This window comes from Myodes glareolus, chromosome 10 (assembly GCF_982192425.1).
Source record: "Myodes glareolus chromosome 10, mMyoGla1.1, whole genome shotgun sequence".
Lineage (NCBI taxonomy): Eukaryota > Metazoa > Chordata > Mammalia > Rodentia > Cricetidae > Myodes > Myodes glareolus.
The window spans coordinates 59669769-59688707 of NC_142035.1; the positions used below are offsets into that span (position 1 = coordinate 59669769).

The 18939-nt window shown below is 53.3% G+C and overlaps 3 protein-coding genes across 3 annotated transcripts in view; 1 reads left to right on the top strand and 2 right to left on the bottom strand.

The window, feature by feature from the left end:
- Window positions 1-14279, top strand: part of Dnajc17 (DnaJ heat shock protein family (Hsp40) member C17) — a 33763-nt gene extending 19484 nt beyond the window's left edge. The window contains exons 2-11 of the mRNA XM_087911297.1: window positions 1361-1430; window positions 1687-1745; window positions 2000-2087; window positions 3472-3557; window positions 3875-3971; window positions 4577-4620; window positions 5611-5688; window positions 6143-6223; window positions 6983-7093; window positions 14090-14279. Of these exons, the coding sequence (XP_087767423.1) occupies window positions 1361-1430; window positions 1687-1745; window positions 2000-2087; window positions 3472-3557; window positions 3875-3971; window positions 4577-4620; window positions 5611-5688; window positions 6143-6223; window positions 6983-7093; window positions 14090-14209 (834 nt within the window). The 3' untranslated portion in view covers window positions 14210-14279. The remainder of the gene's footprint in view (window positions 1-1360; window positions 1431-1686; window positions 1746-1999; window positions 2088-3471; window positions 3558-3874; window positions 3972-4576; window positions 4621-5610; window positions 5689-6142; window positions 6224-6982; window positions 7094-14089) is intronic.
- C10H15orf62 (chromosome 10 C15orf62 homolog) lies at window positions 7332-13040 on the bottom strand. Its single transcript, XM_048459902.3, has 2 exons — window positions 12126-13040; window positions 7332-12056 (listed from the first exon to the last, which is right to left on the bottom strand). The coding sequence occupies exon 2, from the start codon at window positions 11809-11811 to the stop codon at window positions 11284-11286; it is 528 nt and encodes a 175-aa protein (XP_048315859.1). The 5' UTR covers window positions 11812-12056; window positions 12126-13040; the 3' UTR covers window positions 7332-11283.
- A 111-nt stretch (window positions 14280-14390) lies between the features above and the next one.
- Gchfr (GTP cyclohydrolase I feedback regulator) lies at window positions 14391-18802 on the bottom strand. Its single transcript, XM_048459903.3, has 3 exons — window positions 18616-18802; window positions 16487-16581; window positions 14391-14824 (listed from the first exon to the last, which is right to left on the bottom strand). The coding sequence occupies exons 1-3, from the start codon at window positions 18649-18651 to the stop codon at window positions 14701-14703; spliced, it is 255 nt and encodes an 84-aa protein (XP_048315860.1). The 5' UTR covers window positions 18652-18802; the 3' UTR covers window positions 14391-14700.
- Between the last annotated feature and the right edge of the window lie 137 nt (window positions 18803-18939).

Here is an 18939-nt window from a genome sequence, read left to right on the forward strand (position 1 = left end):
GGTGCTGGAAATTAAATCGGGGTCCTCTGGAAGAATAGCCAGTGTTCTTAACTGCTGAGCCATCTCTCCAGCCCCACCTTTTACATTTTAAACTCAAGCCAGGTGGGATGGCACTCACCTTTAGTCTCGGCTCTCAGGAGGCAGTGGCAGGCAGATCTCTGTGAGTTCAAGTTCTGGTCTACAAATTGAGTTCCAGGACAGTCAGGACTGTGTAGAGAGACCTCATCCTAAAAAAGTAAGAATAAATTTAAATTTTTATTTACTTATTTATGGAGGGTGTGCGTGTTAAGCGTGGGAGTGCATCTGTGCACGCGCCATGGTGTGCTTGTGAAGGTCAAAGGACCTGTGGGAGCTGCTTCTCTCCTTCCACTTTGTGGGTCCCTGGGATTGAACTCAGACTGTCAGACTTGACAGCAGGTGCCCTTATCCAATAACCATCTCTCCAGCCCCTTGATCCCAGCTTTTATGTGGGTGCTGGGGATCTGAACTCAGATCCTTATTCTGTGCAACAGGCATTTTACAGACTGAACCATATCCCAGCCCCTGTAGAGGTTTGTTTGTTTTGTTTCTATTTGATTTTGAGGTAGGATCTAATGTAGCCCAGGCTGGCTTGCAACTTAGTATATAGCCCAGAATGACCTTGAACTCTTGATCTCCTGCTTCTGCCTCCTTAGAGCAGACTTTGCAGGCATACGCCACCACACCAGGCTATTGTAGTGTTTTTAATGGATCCCTGTGATGGAGGCTTTGCTAACTCTGCTAGCTGCTGCAGCATTGATCATCTTTATATATTGTCACTTCTCTCAAGTCCAAATTCCTAGACTGAGTCAAAGGGAAAGTCTATTTTAAAATACGAGGATAAGGTCACTCGCTCAGTGGCTCACCTGACCATCTGGGCGCCACACTGGAACTCAGGTAATGGAAGGAAAGAACCAACTCCACGTGCTATAGCCTCTGACTTCCATACGCACACTATGTCATGAAAGCACACACAGGGACACAAGATAAATTAAAATAAATAAATATGTAATAACAAAGCTCGGCAGCTAAAGTCTCCTTCAGAAAGGTTGCCACAGCTGCCACGCCCACCAAGAGTGTACTAGCTGCTGTTAGCAGGCGGCTGTCCCGAGACCAGGACCGACCGAGGAGACTGGGTGCTCTGCAGAACCAGGCCCTGCCCCTCTGTTGGGTGTCAGTGTCAGCTCCCTTCACGGCCTTCCCCTTCTTTGTTCCGGGTGTCATGGTGGCCGTGCAAAGGGAGCTCTAGGCTCTTCGGTGGCATGGGATTGACTGATCACCACCCAAGGGAAGGCATTCCTGCTGTCCTGCTGGGAGGGTGACTATGTTTTCTGACTCCTAGGTGAAGAAGGCATACAGGCAGAAAGCACTCTCCTGCCACCCAGACAAAAATCCAGATAACCCCAGAGCAGGTGAGGCCCTTGAGGACCCTGGGTGTGTGTGTGGGGGGGCTGCCCTGGGTGTCTGTGCTGTGGGTGTAGACACACATGGCCTGCCTTGAGCAGTGGTCCCAGTTCACTCCGTGTGACGGGGTATCCAGTCGATTGTGGATACACTTCCTGCTCACTGGTGGCCTGTCATGGGCTGACCTGGGCTTTTTAAGTATTCTGTTGTCACTACCCAACTTCATTTTGTTCTCTCCTCTTGCTTTTTTGTCGTTGTGTGTAGCTGAACTCTTCCACCAGCTTTCCCAGGCCTTGGAGGTACTGACCGATGCTGCAGCCAGGGTAAGTGGTACCTCCTTCACTGAACTGTGCCCAGTGATTAGAGACCTCTGCAGTCTAGAGTGTCCCCAGTCCCTGCAGCTCAGAAGCTCAGCAGGGGCTGCTTAAGTAGCACCAGGATGTGAGAGACCTCGCCCTCTGCCCTGCGGTATGGGTATGGTACTTGCTGCCAACTCTGGGTTGAGTCCCAGGCCAGGAAGATGCCCGGAGCTTTCCTTTCTCTCTGACTGACTCTGCTGTGCTGTTCCTTTTTCCAGGCCGCGTATGACAAGGTGAGGAGAGCCAAGAAGCAGGCCGCAGAGAGGACCCAGCGACTTGATGAGAAAAGAAAGAAAGTGAAGCTAGGTGGGTGACCTTGTCAGGCTGGCGGCCTCCGGCCTGCCTTGGCCCTTGCCATTAGTGCCCTCACCTTTCTTCTTGGAGCCTTTGCCCAGGTTTGCTAAAGGCACTCTCAGGAATGATACCAGTTACGAGGCTTACTATTAGAGTTAGGGCTGGAGACATAGCTCAGTGGTTAAAAGCACTTATTGCTCAGGCAGAGGACCTGGGTTCACTTCCTAGCTCACAACCATCTGTAACTCCAGTTCCAGGGATAGAATCCTCTCTTCTGACTTCTGCAGGCACCAGGCATGCAGGTAGTGCAGGCCGACAAAACACTCACACACAGAAAAGTAACAATAAATATTTTTTAGAATTCAGAAGCTTGCCTGAGTGGGGTCTCACTCTGAGTTTGGTAGGTGAGTCGGTGTTCTCACTTCCGGTCCACGCTGGCTCTTTTCCGCTTATTCCAGCTGCTTCCTGCTAAGCCTCCACTCTGGGAAGCTTCCCCAGAGCTCAAGAGAGAGGATCACAGCTCAGTTTCTAGAGTTTGGTTTACATCTATTCGTTTAGTGTGGGTCTGTACACACCCATCGTGGAGCACTTGTGGGTCAGAAGACAACTTGCAGGAGCCAGTTCTCCCCTTCCGTGGGGCTCAGGAGTTGGACTGGAGTCTTCACACTCGGCGACTAGAGATTCTACATCATCTCACCAGCCCCAGTTCAATCACTTTTAATAAATTTACCAAACAAATAAATGGGCTAGGGCCTATCTTAGCGGTAGAACACTTGCTTAGCGTGGACAAGGCCAAACCTGGGATGGGAGGCAGAGGGATGCAAGTTCCAGGTAATAAAGTGGAGGCAGAGAGGAGGGTTTGTCACAACAGCTGGCTGGCACAGGGCTTGGGGTGCGGGAGTATACCAGCACCGGACTGCCTGAGGAGAGGCGCTGGAGCTGGGGCCACAGTGACGCTTGGCACAGGAGAGTGAGGAAGGGAGACAGAGAGAACTGGAGATCAGTGATGGGAAATAAATCAAAGCTGAGGCACAGTCCAGGTCAGGCTGTGGTGCCAAACCACAGTGACAGGCTGGCAGCTCCACCCACGGGCACCTTTGACATCAGGCCCTGGGCTGCTGACACAGCACCACCTGTGCTTTGCCTGCTTTGTGGAGCAAACCTGCTCGGTCAGTGTGAGCTGTTTCTCCTTCCAGACTGAGCCCACATCTCTTCTGCGTATGCCCCTTTGCAGTGTAAAGTAACTGGGGATGTGTGGGCACACCCAGAGATGGGCGGGGTTGCTGCATGATGCGCATCCTGTTTGAGGTGTTGGGGAAGCAGCCAGAGTTGGGGTGGGCTCAGGCCATAGTAGACATGCAGACTAGAAATTGAACCATTCAACCCTTGTGCCTAGACTTGGAGGCCCGGGAGCGGCAGGCCCAGGCCCAGGGGAGTGAGGAAGAGGAGGAGAGCCGGAGTACCACAACACTAGAACAGGAGGTGAGCACCAGACCTGCTGGCCTAGGGCCATCGCAGCTGGAGTGGGAGGGCCTGAGTGGCTGTTGTGTGGGCGAGCTCACGCTTTTTGTCTCCTGTGGGAGCTTGGTGATCTGTCCCACCCACAGGTTGTCTCCTGTGGGAGCTTGGTGATCTGTCCCACCCACAGGTTGTCTCCTGTGGGAGCTTGGTGATCTGTCCCACCCACAGGTTGCTGAGCCCTAGCTTGCAGGTGGAACCTCCCAGTGACCTTCACAAGGTGAGCCAACCTGGCATTGGATCTGCACAGAATTATCACCCCTCCGCCCCCTGCTCTGCAGATTGCACGCCTTCGAGAAGAGGGTTCCCGTCAGTTGGAGGAGCAGCAAAGGCTGGTCCAGGAGCAGATCCGCCAGGACCGGGAGCAGAGGCTGCTAGGTGAGAGTAGACACTCGCCTATGTCTCCTCCAGGGCAAGTGCACATTGTGGTGCTGTGGAGTGGCTGTGGAGCTTTCACCTGCCGGAACCCCAAGAATACCCATGGTGCTCCACAGTATCCTATTGTGACACCATTTGTGGGAGCCTATGTGCTTTTTCCAAGTCTCTGTCCCAGCCGGGTGGTGGTGGCACACGCCTTTAATCCCAGCACTTGGGAGGCAGAGACAGGCAGATCTCAGTGAGTTCAAGGCCAGCTTGGTCTACAAACCGAGTTCCAAGACAGGCAGGACTGTTATACAGAGAAACCTTGTCTAGAAAAAAAGACTCAAACAAACAAACAAACAAAAAAAAAATCAAGTCTCAGTCCCAAGCATTGATAGCTCTGTTTTGGAGCAGATCTTGAGGGGAAAGGCCTTGGGGTACTTGGCCTCAGTGGAACTGAATGGTTTGTGTCTGCCTCTGGCTCTTATGATGTGTTCCCAGCTTTCCATCTGAGAGCTGACAGGTGGCCTTCAGGAGGTGGCTGAGCAGGCTTGGCTCCGCCTCTCCTTTGGGGGACCTTGGACTCTGAAATTTTAGTTTTCTTCTTTTCCCAATATTTTTAGGAAGAACAGAAAATGCTGAAGGCAAAGGAACCCCCAAGCTAAAGGTAAGTCTGTAGGATCTGTGGTCACAGCACTGTAGTTCTCGGCAAGAACAGGTGCTTTCCTGTGGGAAACTGGCGCCACATCTGCATCCTTCCCCGGTCCTAGGCCTGGACCCTGACTGAGTCTCAGAGCTTGTCACACCAGGTGGCTGGAACGTTGGCTGCTGTGGGCAAGACATCCTCAGGAGTCCTCTGAGATGGGTCCTTGTTTTTGTTTTTGATTTTTAAGATTTATTATGTATACAGTGTTCTGTCTGCATGTATGCTGCACGCCTGAAGAGGGCGCCAGATCTCATTACAGATGGTTGTGAGCCACATGTGGTTGCTGGGAATTGAACTCTGGACCTTTGGAAGATCAAGAATCATTCTTAACTGATGAACCATCTTTTCCAGCTGGGATGGGCTCTATTTCTGTCTGTCTGTCTTTCTTTCTTTCTTTCTTTCTTTCTTTCTTTCTTTCTTTTTCTTTTCTTGAGACAAGGTTTTTCTGTATAACAGCCCTGGCTGTCCTGGAACTCACTCTGTAGACCAGGCTAGCCTCATACTCAGGGATCTGCTTGTCGCTGTCTGAGTGCTGGGATTAAAGGCATATGCTGTCACCACCGCCTGCTTGAGATGGGTTCTTTTTTTAAAAAAAATATTTATTTGTTTATTATATATACAGTACTCTGTGTGTATGCCTGAAGGCCAGAAGAGGGCACCAGACCCCATTACAGATGGTTGTGAGCCACCATGTGGCTGCTGGGAATTGAACTCGGGACCTTTGGAAGAGCAGGCAGTGCTCTTAACCGCTGAGCCATCTCTCTAGCCCCCGAGATGGGTTCTTATGGTATACAAAGTGTTCCTAAGGTTAATCAGCCTGCCTCCCTCTCAGTTTCCTCAGGAGGCATAGCCTGGGTAGTCTAAATCACCAGAGTTTGGAGAGCAGCGGGGTCTGCTCGGAGTGGCGAGCTCATAGAGCCTGGTGTGGCTGATGGTCATGTTGTCTTTCAGCTGAAGTGGAAGTGTGAGAAGGAGGATGGGTCCCAAGGCGGCTACTCCAGAGATGTCCTCCTGAGACTTTTGCAAAAGGTAGATTCTGCTGACATCTGCCACTCCCTGTCATCTCAGACCAGAGAGCTCAGATGCCCTGAACTTCTCTTTTCTTGTCCGTCTAGAGACTCCCCTGGAACTGAGTGCTCATGTGCCCCTCTGGCCAGTTCTCCTGCCCTGCCTACGCCTAACCCTTTCCTTAAAACTCAGGCTTTAGCTGCATGTGTTGAGGAGCGGAGGTGGCTGTCTGGAATGAACGCCCCCTCCTTTTTCCTCTTCCAGAAGTTGAGACAGTTCTGCTGTGTGCTAGCCTGGGTCTTGGTGCTCCGCCTGTCTCCCCGTTGCTGTCCTGTATATCTTAGGAAATGAAAACAACTCTCTCCAGCTTAGCTTCTCTGGGTCCCGAGTACTAACTTACTTCAGGCTGGACTGTAGCATAATGGGCCGTGTTGTGTGTCCAGTTGTACTTAATGTGGCGCTCTTGTCCCCACAGTATGGAGAGGTTCTCAACCTGGTGCTTTCCAGAAAGAAGGCAGGCAACGCCATAGTGGAGTTTGCAACTGTCAGGGCCGCGGTGAGTGCTGTATGAGGTTTGTGTGGCACTGGCAAGTCCTGTCATTCTGGGCAGGAGCCCACTTTCACAGGTCCCCACACTGCCTATGGGTCTTCAGGCCAGTCCAAGAGTTGAATCTCCCCAAAGGTCTCCTGGCTTCAAGATTGCATGGGGGAATGCTCTTGACTTAGTTCACTCTCCTGACTCCATACCACACCCTCTAACCTGCATCAGTATGGCCTACCACCGTGCACTGCATGGCATCTCCAACCGTGCACCAGCATGACCTCCCATCCTGCCCCAACATCACCTCCCACCCTGCCCCAGCATGGCCTCCCATCCTGCCCCAGCATGGCCTCCCACCCTGCCCCAGCATGACCTCCCATCCTGCCCCAACATCACCTCCCACCCTGCCCCAGCATCGCCTCCCACCCTGCCCCAGCATGACCTCCCATCCTGCCCCAACATCACCTCCCACCCTGCCCCAGCATCGCCTCCCACCCTGCCCCAGCATGACCTCCCATCCTGCCCCAGCATGGCCTCCCCCCCTGCCCCAGCATGGTCTCCCAACCCTGAATATTCTTTTTTCTTTCTCCGAATTAGAAGGTGCATCTACTCCACTCTCCCACAAGGTCAGCTTCAGCATAGCATTGTTTGCAGGTTGCTGAGGTTACCTAGATCTGCTTGGAAGACTATGTTTGTCTTAGTCTTTCTGTGGGGTAGAAAGAGCCCCTTATAGCTGGATCAGATGGGGCAGAGACTAGATACTCTGTTTGGCAGGAGCTGGCTGTCAGAAATGAAGTGGGCCTGGTGGACAACCCTCTGAAGATTTCCTGGTTGGAGGGTCAGCCCCAGGGCACAGTGGATCACAGTGACGCAGGATTATCAAAGGTAAAAAGGCCAGAAGTCACCGCTGGGTCTGCTTGGGGTCTGGGACCCTTTCAGCTTCTACTTTCTCAGGCCCTTTGTTCCCAAGTCCAGATCAGAGTAAAATGCAGTGGGTGGGTTCAGTCAGTCCAAGAGGGCTGACTCTCTGCTCATCCCTGTTCTCTATGAGGTACCTGTTAGGAAAAAATCCTAAGAGGGGCGGCTCCGCCGGCGCAAAGAAATTCAATTAGGTCAGATCAAACCAAATTAAAATGCCCATCGTTTTATTAAATACAGTGCTCTTGGGTGGCTGAGCGCATGGTGGGGAGACAGGAAAGTGGGGAGCACATGCAAACCCTGAACCACGTGTTTCTCCTCTGGGACCCCACTTAAGTATCCTGTGGGAATGGTCCTGACCCTCCCCCAGGGAGGGGAACCTGGCATGCTGGGATTTGGAGTCCAGACCAATGCAACTCCCAAGCCAGGGGTCTGGGATGGATGCCAGGAGCTGGGGTTACGCTCCCAACTTAACAGAACCAGAGGACCCTATTCTACCTTCCTTCCTTCCTTCCTTCCTTCCTTCCTTCCTTCCTTCCTTCCTTTCTTTCTTTTTTCCTTCCTTTCTTTTTTTGGTTTTTGGAGACCGAGTTTCTCTGTGTAACTCTGGCTGTCCTGGAACTCACTCTGTAGATCAGGCCGGCATCAAACTCAGAGATCCACTTGACTCTGCCTCCCAAGTGCTGAGATTAAAGGCATGTACCACAACCTGGTGTTTTTTTCTTTTCTATTTTTTTTTTTCTGGCAATGTATCAAACCCAGGGTCCTGCTCATAATTAATCCACATGCTACCAATGAAGTACACGTCCAGAGTGACACAAAAGTTGGCCCATGCCAGACATGGTGGTGCAGACCTTTAGTCCTAGCACTCGGGAGGCAGAGGCAGGTGAATCTCTGTGAGTTCAAGGCCAGCCTGGTCTACAGAGTGAGCTCTAGAATAGCCAGGGCTACACAGAGACTCCCTGTCTTGAAAAAACAAAAAGAAAAGAGAAAAGGAAAAGAAAAAAGTTGGCCCATGCGTGTCTCCTATTGGAGCTCTCGTTGGATTTGGAGGTTAGACAACCCTGTGCTGGATGAAGAGGCCAGCAGGCAAGGGACTAGAGCAGACGCTGATGAGCTCGTCTCTAGAGAGAGCATCCCACCCTGTGTTGAGCCTAGAGTGCTGTATCTGCTGCTCCGCTTGTGGCCACTTATGCTCCTTCTAACTGCCTCTGAGTCCTCTCGACTCCACAGAGGCTAGTGTTCACTGTCTCAGTCCTCCCGACTCCACAGAGGCTAGTGTTCACTCTCTCAGTCCTCCCGACTCCACAGAGGCTAGTGTTTACTCTCTCAGTCCTCCCGACTCCACAGAGGCTAGTGTTCACTCTCTCAGTCCTCCTGACTCCACAGAGGCTAGTGTTCACTCTCTCAGTCCTCCTGACTCCACAGAGGCTAGTGTTCACTTTGTCTTTGATGGCCCAGTTTTTCAGACTGACTGCAGAGGTTGGGGCATAGACTCCTGGTCACTTGTACTGAAGAGATGAGCGCTTTGGGGGCGGGAGCTCCTGGCCTTCTCTTCTCTGAAACAGCCTGGGTACCTGTTGGCATGTCCACAGCCTCCCAGAGTTATCAGGGTCTCTGTCTGGCTACCTGTGCCTGTCCCTACCTGAGAGGTTGGGAGTTCTGGGGAGTGTGCCTGTCTTAGTTACTTTTCTGCTGCCATGACAGTTTTGTCACCATAACAAGGCAACTTACAAAGGAAAGCATCTGAGTGGGGGTCTCCTGGCTCCAGAGGGTAGGGTAGGGGTATGGCAGTAGGCAGGATGCTGGAGCAGTAGCTGCAAGCTTATATGCTGAGGTAGCGACCACAAGGTAGAGAGAGAGCTAACTAGGAATGACATGGGCTTTTGAAACCTCAAAGCCCACCCCCAGGGACACACCCCCTCCATGAAGGCCATACCTGCTAATTCTCCCCAAACAGTTCCACCAGCTGGGCACCAAGCATTCAAACACATGAGTCTTTGGGGCCATTCTCATTCGCGCCACCACATTGTCCCAGACCCTGGATAGAGGAGGGACATGAAGAGGTCTAGGCCAGCTCAGGATCTTGACTTAAAAGAAGCCTTGCTCCTCCACCATACAGTTTCAGCGTTCCACATCCAGGTCACTCTCTGTAGGCTGCATTAGAAAACCTTTATTCATTGCCTCCTGAATCCAGAGGCCCCTCATCTGGGCACCTCTGCACAGGCGCAGGAGAGAGACATCATAGGGTGTGTCACGGCTTCCCTCTACCCTTCTTTCACATTCAAAGTAGCCTGGGGGCCAGACCCGTGTGCTTCTGAGTTCTGGATTCAGATGTGGCCAAGCCACAGACTGGGGTAGTAACAACAGGTGGCCGTCTTGGCCTGTTTTGGGCAAGGCAGAACTCCCCAGGCCTAGTGGAGGATTCTGGAGCCGCTTGGTGCATTGTTCTTTCCCTGGTCAAGTCATCCCCCATACATAACACTGTGGGAGTTCCCAGAGACTCCTCTGTAAGCTGGTGGCTCCTGGAGCTGCTTCCTCCCTCGCAGGGATTGCTTAGGATCTGTGAGCAGCTTGAGTCGCACGCTCTGTTTTGGTAATGGTTGTTGGGCATTCCCCTGCCTTTTCCTCCACCTGCCTCTCCTGCTCTGTCAACCCCTCCTGCATTTGCACCCCAGGTGGCATCTTGCTTTCCTTAGCCAAGCTTCTGATGTTTCCACACTAGTGTCTGGCCAGCACCATCTGGTGGACTCCGGTCTAACAATGTCATACTGTCGTCCAGTATGGTAGCCATGAATCAGGTGCGGCTGTTGATTTAAAATATGGCTAGGTGGGCTGGAAAGATGGCTCATCAATTAAGAACAGACACTACTCTTCCAGAGGACCTGTGTTCAATTCCTAGCAACCATATCAAGTGGCTCACAACTGCCTGTAACTCTAGCTCCAGGGGCATCTCACACTTTTGGCCTCTGTAGGCACCTGCATACACTTGTGTGCGCGCGCACACACACACACACACACACTTAAAAATAATTTTTAAAAATATCTTTAAAATGTGGCTAGAGGGCTGGCATGTGGCTTGTTTAGGTAGAATACTTGCTTGGCATGCGTGAAGTTCTGGGTTTGGGTCCCAGCGCGGCCTGAGCAGCTGGGTGCGGCGGCACATGCCTGCAAGCCCAGCACTCGGGAGTGGAGGAGGAGCATCAGGTTTAAGGCCACCCTTACCACGTAAGAGCCCTTGTCTCAAAAACAAACAAAAATTGGCTAAGGGGAAAAGGATCTGATTTTTTTCTTTCGTGTTTGTGTCTATGTAGTGTATGTTTGAGTGTGTGTGTGTGCACGTGTGTGTGTGTGTGTGTGTGCATGCACATGTGCACATGCACATACAAGTGGAGGTCAGAGGTTGATGTCAGTTATCTCCAATTGCTCTTCACTTTTCATTACTGGCACAGTGGCTCTTGCTGGACCTGGAGTCTGCCAATCTGACTAGTCTAGCCAGCCAGCCTGCCCCTGGGACCCCTGGTGCCTGCATCCTGAATGCTGGGATTCCAGGCAGGCTGTCACACTTGCCTGGCTTTTATCATGTGGGTACTGGAGGTCTGAACTCAGGCCTTCCTGCCTGCATACAAACTCTTTACCCACTGAGCCATTTCTCCAGCCTCTGGAACCGAACTTGCTTTAACTTCAATTAAACAATCATAGGAAGTGAGCGGTGGCTTTTCTACCTCTGTTCTCTCTGGCTTTCCTCTTAATCTCAGTTAGACTGCGTCTTCCTAGATGTAATCTATGATTTCTCTGTTGACAGTGGTTCTAGAGGCTGGTGCAGAGCACTGTGTGTCCTGCCCAGTCTGAGTCCTACTTCCTGACTCGCCCCGTGCCACCCTGTCTCTTCCCTGACCTCTGACCAGTTCCTGTGGTTGCAGGTGTGGCTTCCTTTTCCTGACCTTTCCAGCTTCCTTCAGGGCTCCTGCCAGATAGTGACCCCCATACTTTCCCAGCTGGCGTCTGTCCCTTCCCTCTGGGTGCCCTGGAGGATTGCTCAGCAGCCAGGGGCGGCTGCACTGTTGCTAATGTCTCATCCTGCTCCATAATCCACACTTTACCTGCCTAGGTCTTCCAGGCTCCAGTCACCTCAGTTCTCTCTGCCCTCTCTGGGGTCAGAAGTGGGGCTCACTAGGAAACTGCTCCTTCAGCATCTGTAGAACTTCCTCCAGAAGTGAAATCCCCAGGTCCACTTTGAAGGAAAAGAAAGGGTCATTGAGGTCCGGAGTAGGTGTCCTTGGGAAATGGGGAGTATCCAAAAGGTCCTCTTGTGAGCATCGGTGGAGAGGGCCTGTCAGGGAGATGGCTGAAGGCAGGGTGGCCGAGTAGGCGGCAGTGAAGGTTGCTGGGGGTTCCAGAATATTGGGGCAACTGGAGCTCTCTCGGTAGAGACGTGGGGGCTTGGGTGGGGCCAGCAGAGTGGCTCGGGGCTGCTCATCCCCCCACAAGGGCAGACGCCGGCCATCTGGCCTCCCTTGAAGTTCCCGGATGACTTCTCTGTTGCTGTACTCCTCGTGGTCACCACCAGCAGTGCTGGCCTGGCTGAGTGTGCTGCCCTGCCGCCGCAGTCGCCGTGGTCGCCCCAGGGTCATCCTCTTGAAGAAGGAGGCATTGCGGAAGGAGCCTTTCCGCCAGGTCTCCATGGAGCTCCTAAGTCAGCCAACAGGTCCGGCATCTGAGAAACCCCACAGAGGGGCTCAGCAGCAGCTTGTGACCATTTGCTAGCGGACTGGAGCCAGAAACTGGGGAGACACCCCTCAAGGGCTAGGAGCAGAGGCTGTGCGTTTCTGCTCAGTGTGGTCCTTTGTCTTGTTGCATCTTGGATGGTAAGACAAGACTGGCAGGAGGGAGAGTTTGTCCGGGAGATCCGAGTGCTGGGAGTCCCCGCCTAGATAAGAGTGGCCTGGTTACTTGATGGGCATGTAGGAAAAAAAACAAAGAAAGCAGCGGTACTTACAAAGCAGAGCCGGGGTCAAACAAGGCGAGGGCTTGGTGGGCAGGGCAGGACCTCCGGAGGGGAGCATGCACTTCTTCAGGCAGCGGCACCCTCTCTCTGGTAGTTCATGGCATGTGCCGATCTCCTGGCCAGTGTGGGACTGTGCTCTCTCTGCCAGCATCTGGGGACTCTGATTAGTGGCTTGGCTGTTTGTGCCAGCGTGTGGTAGAGATGTGTTTTGTTTTCAGCTGACTCAGTCAGGTGGGAAGCTGGTTTCATGCTCTGAGGTAATTGCAGCATCCGCAGGCTGGGACTGGGGCAGCTGTGACCAACACCCCAGGGCAGTAGGACGCTTCAGATTCCTCTGGGGAGTGGTCTGGGGACAGCCCTGCCCGGTGTGTCACCAGGTTACTTCCTTTCCAGTCAAAGCTCCACCGCCACTGTGACCCCAGCAGGCCTGCCTGGCTCCCTAGCCCCAGCCGGCTATGGGAAGAGCCCAGGGAGGTAGTGCTAATTGAAAGGCAACTTTTGGAACAGTTGTTGGAGAAGGAAGAGAGGAGACCTGCCGGTGTGGGTGACTCAGCCCTTGGGCTGGTTGACAGGCCCTCATTAGGCAGGCCACAGGAATGGTGGGGAAGGATGTGGAGGGTGTGTTAACAGGGAACAACCCCATGCCTGTAAAGGACTTACTCCTCCCAGGGTTCTGGGGGCATGCCAGGGGTGACCTGAAGTTTCTTGGTAGAGCAGTATGAAGTTGGGGAAGGAGCAGCGCCCTCCACAGCCGGGACCTGGGTGCGGCCTCAGCTTTTCCTCTCTTCACCCAGAAGGCCAGTGCCCGGCCGGATCTGCTCTGATGCTCCAGTCCTCTCCCTCCGGCTTGTGGGCCGCATTTGGGGACCTTCTTGCAGAGGGAGCCAGAATGTGTGAAGCTGCCATGAATTACCAGTGGTTGGGGGGGGGAGGGTGGCTGAGAAGAGGTATTCCTAGGGGTGGGGGAGGTATAAAGACAGGGGAACCAGATTGAGTGTCACTTCCTGTTTATCTGCACCCCTGACTCCAAACAAGTTAGCCAGAGCCTGGCAGCCACTCCCATGTTATTCCCTGGGTCACTGACTTCCAAGCCTTCTACTGTGGGAGGGCGCCAGTGTGGGGTTCCCCCGGCAGGACCCCATAACTCTTTTGTTACAGTGGGCCACCACACTTGCTATGGCTGTCCTGGCTTGGCTCTGTGCCACCGTTGGTGGGTTTCCCACCCCTCTATCTGCTGTAGAATCATATAAGTGGTGTCACATCTCCAGCGGTGCCAAGGGAGGAAACGGTCTGATTCATACCGTTGGCCTGAAGGCTTGGCCGCACAGTGCTCTGCTGGAAGGCTGCTTCCCTTCCACAGCTTTGGCCCGTTGGTGGCTGGCTGCTGTTCTTGGGTTATTAAAGTGAACCCCTCCTCAGTCCCCTGCATGGCTAGCAAGATCGTAAAAGAAAGCCAAGGACCCTACCTATAGTAGCCTGGTCTTGTGTCTTTATGAGGCAAGCTGGGCTCATGCTTGTGGAGAGGGCAAGGCCCCCTTTTATGTCCTCAGCAGGCCAGACCTGTGGGGGAAGAGTGGAGCCTGGGATCCCTGCACCTCAGACCTCCTCTTCTGTTGGAAACCTGCCAGGCAGAAGTCATGGGCGGAGGAAAGAGAGGCAGATAAAGGGCTGAGGCCTGAACCAGAGCAGGATGGAGAGAGATGTGACATCCCGGGGACAGGGAGGCCAGGCGAGCTTAGAGATGAGCGGATGAGGAGATAATGGAGAAGCAGCCTGGGGAGCACAGGCCTGCTCTCTCTAGGCTCCTGGAGGAGTCAGAATCCAAGTTGTCTGGGTCCTTCCTCTGCCCCGTCTTCCCCTTCAGTTTTAGACTTGGTTCTGTCTAGGCCCGATACTGAATCTGATCTGTGGGACTGTGCCTGCTAGCCTGACTTCTCTGTCCCTTCTGTCCCCAGGGCTCAGTGCGGTCAGAAAGGGACTATGAGAGTCTTGTCATGATGCGCATGCGCCAGGCAGCTGAGCGCCAGCAGCTGATCGCCCAGATGCAGCAGGAAGATGAGGGGCAGCCCACGTAGCCCCGGCTCCAGCTCTCCCACCCCACACACTTGTGCATCATCACTAATAAACTTTTTTTTTTTAATAAAACAGTCTACTTTTCTTTCTCGTGAGCTGGACTTTATCTGAAAGGGCTCCACTCAGGTCAAGGGACAGACTAGTAAAGAATGTTGCATTTCAAGAGTCACTGCACAACAAAGCTAAGGAACATCCACTCATGAGAGCCTTTTATTGGCTTGGACTAGCTGTGCAGGATCCGGGGAGTGTCCTCTCGGTAGCCTCCTTCAGCACATGGCCTAGAGCAAGAGGCCCCTAGCTGGGGAGCTGAAAATACCAGGGCAAGGCCTGCTGTGCCCGAGGAACTGGAGCAAGGCCCCTTAGGCTGCTCACAGCCATCAGTGTTGGACAAGGAACCTGACAGTTTGGAAAGAGGCAGGGCAGACAATGTTGCAAGGATTGGGGGTCAGGGCACAAGTCAGGCCCTCCGAAGAATAGGTGTTCTGTCCACAGGTCATTCCTTGTACAGGCACCACACCAGCGTCTGGCCCACCCCTGTCATGCTCAACACACGGAAGCCCCTGAGTTCCAGCTTGTCCAGGACTATGCGAGGAGGGTCGTTGACATAGTATTCATAGCTGTGAAGAAACCAGGAGAGCAGCGTGAGGAGAAGCGGAGCAGGCACCCAGCCAGAGCCAGGCCTGTTTGCTGGGCACTTGCCTGGTGAGAGGCTAAGTGCCCACCCTCTGTTCTGTCCCGTGCTACACACTTCGCTTTATTCTCCCCGGCTGATGAAGGCGCCATCACTGTTGTGCCAATACATGAGAAAACAGGCTGGTTAGCTCTGGCTGCCATGAACAGCAGGCCTCATGGTAGCCTTACAGCTGCTGTGTGTGCTAGTCTGAGCACCCCGCTAGGCAATCTGCCCTCCTCAGGGCTCGGGCCCCTCTCTAGCTGTCCTTGCAACCCTGGAGAAGCAAATAAGGTTAGCGCCTGGCACAGAAAAGTGATTTTCCTTGAACTGTAGAGAGCATGAAGCAGATATGGGTCCCGAACCCCAAACTTGGCATCTTAAAGCAAATGCCTCGTGGCAAGGGATGGGATTGGCTCCTCCCTGCCTTGGTCAAGGGCTGGGATCTGTTTGTCTTCTCTCCCCTCCTTGCACTTGGGACTCTGGCAATTCTTCTGAGAATCCCTGAACCCTGGGTTTGTAATAGGAGGCTGTGTTGGTTTGAATGAGAATGGCCCCCACAGGCTTGTATCATCGGATGTTTGGTCTCCAGCTGGTGGGCCTGTTTTGGGACGCATTGGAAACTGGTCTTGGAGGAGGAGGTATGTCACTGGAGGTGGGCCACTCAGGCCTAGTGTCTGTCTGCCTTCTGCTCGTGGGTCAGATGTGTCAGCTCCTGCTCCGGTGCCTGCCTGCTGCCATGCTCCTTGCCATTTTTGGTTATGGGTTCACTCTCTCAATGCAAGTTCCCAGTAAATGCTTTCTTTCTTAAGGTGCTGTGGTGACTTGAATGAAAGGAGCCCTCACAGGCTCATCTATTGGAATGCTTGGTTACTGGGGAGTGGAACTGCCTGAGAAGGATTAGGAGGATTGGAAGGCCTGGCCTCGGAGGCGGTGTGTCCCTGGGTGTGGGCTGTGACATTTCCAAAGCCCATGCCAGGCCCAGTCTCCGTCTCTGTCTCTGTCTCTGTCTCTCTCTGTGCCTGCAAATCAGGATGCAAAGCTCTCAGCTACTGCTCCAGCACCTGCCTTCATGCTGCCACGTTCCCCACCATGATCATGGACTAACCCTCTAAAACTGTCAGCAAGTCCCCTATTAAATGCTTCCTAAGAGTTGCCTTTGGTCATGGTGTCTGTGAAAACAGACACTAAGACAGAGCAAGGAATCAGAAAGGGAAGCAGTGGCGTTCAGGCATGATGTAGTACACTGTGGGAAATGGCCAAATGCCAGGCAGCCAAGAGCTGGAAAGAGGCCCCAGGTGTCCTGCTCTGTTTCTGGGACTGGGCCCTGTTACTCTGCCAGCCCTATTGTCTTTGCTGATGGGATCCAGTTTAGAGCAGAGAGGACACGGGAAAGGACAGTTCATTTCCAGAGCCCCAGACTCCATGAGCTGCCTTGTGAAGGGAGACCGGGGGTGGGGGTGGGGGGACACGGAAGGCTTGTGGGAAACTCTCCCTGTGGGGGATTACAGATGAAAGCATGTGCGGTAGCCTGTTGGTTGTGTAAAGGGAGAGGCAGGAGGAGGCACTGCCAGGGAGAGAGAAGGCGCTGAAGGACGCCACTACTCACAAGTTGTTTCCCAGGACACGTCTCTTCGTGGCCCCCAGATGCTGCATCAGCTCCGGATCCGAATGTTCATCGCCCACCATGGTGGGGCCCACCTCCTGCAAGGGAAGCCCCAGGAGCTGCTTAGCTGGCTGCTGGGCAGAAGGGGTCAGTCCCCTTCCTCCTCCCCCTGCCCCTCCTCCTCCGTCTCCTTCTCCTCCTCCGCCTCCCCCTCCTCCTCATTTCCCCTGCCTCCTGGCCCCGAGGAAGCTATAGGTAAAGGGGAAACAGCGCTGAAGGCCAGTGGAGGAGGAGCACAAGCTAAGAGGGGAGCAGGGTGGGTTCTCCCTGGCTTCCTAAACTCTGCCTCTTGACACTTTCAGGCCAGACGCCACCAACCATGTTTCCTGTGTATTGGCATCATCTGGAGAATGAAAAAAAATGAAAACACATGTCCACATGAAAATTTACACACAGGCATGTAAACTTCCCAATTTACAGCTGCCACCAAAATGAAAAACAAAACAAAAATAACAACAAAAAAAACTTCTTTTGTTTGTTTGTTTTTCGAGATAGGGTTTCTCTGTAGTTTTGGAGCCTGTCCTGGAACTAGCTCTGTAGACCAAGCTGGCCTCAAACTCACAGAGATCCTCTGCCTCCCAAGTTAAAAAAAAAAAAAAAAAAAAAAGCAAAAACAAAAAACCAAAAACTTATATGCTGCTGGCAGAACCATCCATAACAGCCAAAAGCTGGAAACAGCCTTGCAATGCTGGCCAGTTGATGAGCACAGAGTAAAATGTGGCAAGTCTTTAGCCAGGTCGTGGTGGCACACACCTTTAATCCCAGCACTCAACACTCTGAAGGCAGAGGCAGGTGGATCTCTGTGAGCTCAAGGCCAGCCTGGTCTACAGTATGAGTTCCAGGACAGCCAAAAAAAAAAAAAAAAAAAAAAAAAAAGGCAAGCCTGTAGTTCTAATAGGAAAAAGACAGTGAGCTAGCTTGGAGGGCAGCCTGGGCTACAGCTACAAGATGGAGTGGTACAGCCTTCCTACAGAATCTTCTTCGGCAGAAATGATATCCTGATACATGCAACAGTATGAACGGACTTTGAAAACATGGACAGGAAAGCAGCCAGGCCCAAAAGAACACACAAGCAAGCGTAAAGTTAGCAGTTAGAGCTCATAGACACATATTAAAATTGATTCTAGTGATGGTACCCAGCTCTGAATATACTAAAATCAAAACCCCTCACAGACATTAAACCGTATGTTTTCTACCAGTGAATGGTTTGGTTGCATTGCATATCAGTAAAACTATAAGACAGCCAAGCCTAGTGGGACATGCCTGTAATCCCAGCACGTGGAAAACAAGGCCAGAGTCAGCCCCTAACACATAACAAATTTGAGGCCAGCCTGGGTTACATGAAAAACAAACAAAGAATTAAAAGAATCATTATTATTTGAGGGAGACAGTTCCAAGTTTGGATTCCCACATTCTCCAGGGTTTCTGAAGGTCTGAGGAAAGCGCCCAGCAATCCGTATTTTAACAACTGTACAGATTCTCAGACTTCTGCCCTGAGCACTGTGCAGACCTCTCCTGCCCCGTGATGAAGCCCACGCTTCCTGCTTCGTCCTGCGGGAGTTGGGTTTGCACCCACGGCTGGAACGTTGGAAGAGGATGAGAGCGCGCCCTGCTGTTCAGCTGGGGTGGGGGTGGGGCATCGTGTATCCTTTGAAAGTTACAAAGGGGCTTCCGAAACGTCCAGTACACTACGCTCCCGCCCCCCCCCCCCAAGCTGGTATGACTGCACCTAGAGAAGGGTGACCTCAGATTCCCGCGTGGTGCTCTCCCCGCTTGCAGCCCCCTCCTTCCTCTCAAACCTCGAGTTCTTAGTGCATCAGGATTAACCCCTCCTTGAAGGAGCTACAGGTGCGGCCGCTGTGCACGCGGCTTAGCTTGGTCTTTGCCTTCGTGCGGGCCCTGGCTGCAGCACTTGCGAATAGGGTCGTGGGTGTTCCCGCGGAATTCCCCGCCCACCCGGCCGCCTGACTCTGCTCAATGTCCGCGCCGCGGGGGTGTGGCGGGCGGATTGCGGGGACCATCAGGGAAGTCCCGCAGAGTGGTTGTCTCGGTCGCCCACGCCGGGTACTCACCATGCGGATCTGGGTGCTGATGAGCAGGTAGGGCATGGTGCGTGGCTGGGGCGTCCCGCGACCACAGTCCCGTTACTCTCTTCTCTGTCTGTGGACAGCGCTTGGCGGCGGTGCGGCCACCGCGAAGGGCCAATCAGGAGCGCGCGCCGCGGTCCCGCCGCCCGGGAGACCAGGAGGCGGGCGTGTCCCTGCGGACTCCACTAGCAGTTGTGGCCGTGGCCGCCAGGGCTCCTTTCGCCCCTTTGCCCTCTTCCTGCAACACCTCCACGCCCAGGCTCCAAAGTCCTGTTGCTTCCCGCCTGCTGCTTCCCGCCTGACCCTACA

Bases quoted from the DNA above. Each gene is read 5' to 3' on its own strand.
- Gchfr (XM_048459903.3), bottom strand. From the start codon at position 18,651: ATGCCCTACCTGCTCATCAGCACCCAGATCCGCATG. The intron at 16,582-18,615 runs GTGAGTACCCGG...CTTCCCTTGCAG, and splicing joins TCAGCACCCAGATCCGCATG to GAGGTGGGCCCCACCATGGT. The intron at 14,825-16,486 runs GTGAGTAGTGGC...GTTTCTTCACAG, and splicing joins CGTGTCCTGGGAAACAACTT to CTATGAATACTATGTCAACG.
- C10H15orf62 (XM_048459902.3), bottom strand. From the start codon at position 11,811: ATGGAGACCTGGCGGAAAGGCTCCTTCCGCAATGCCTCCTTCTTCAAG.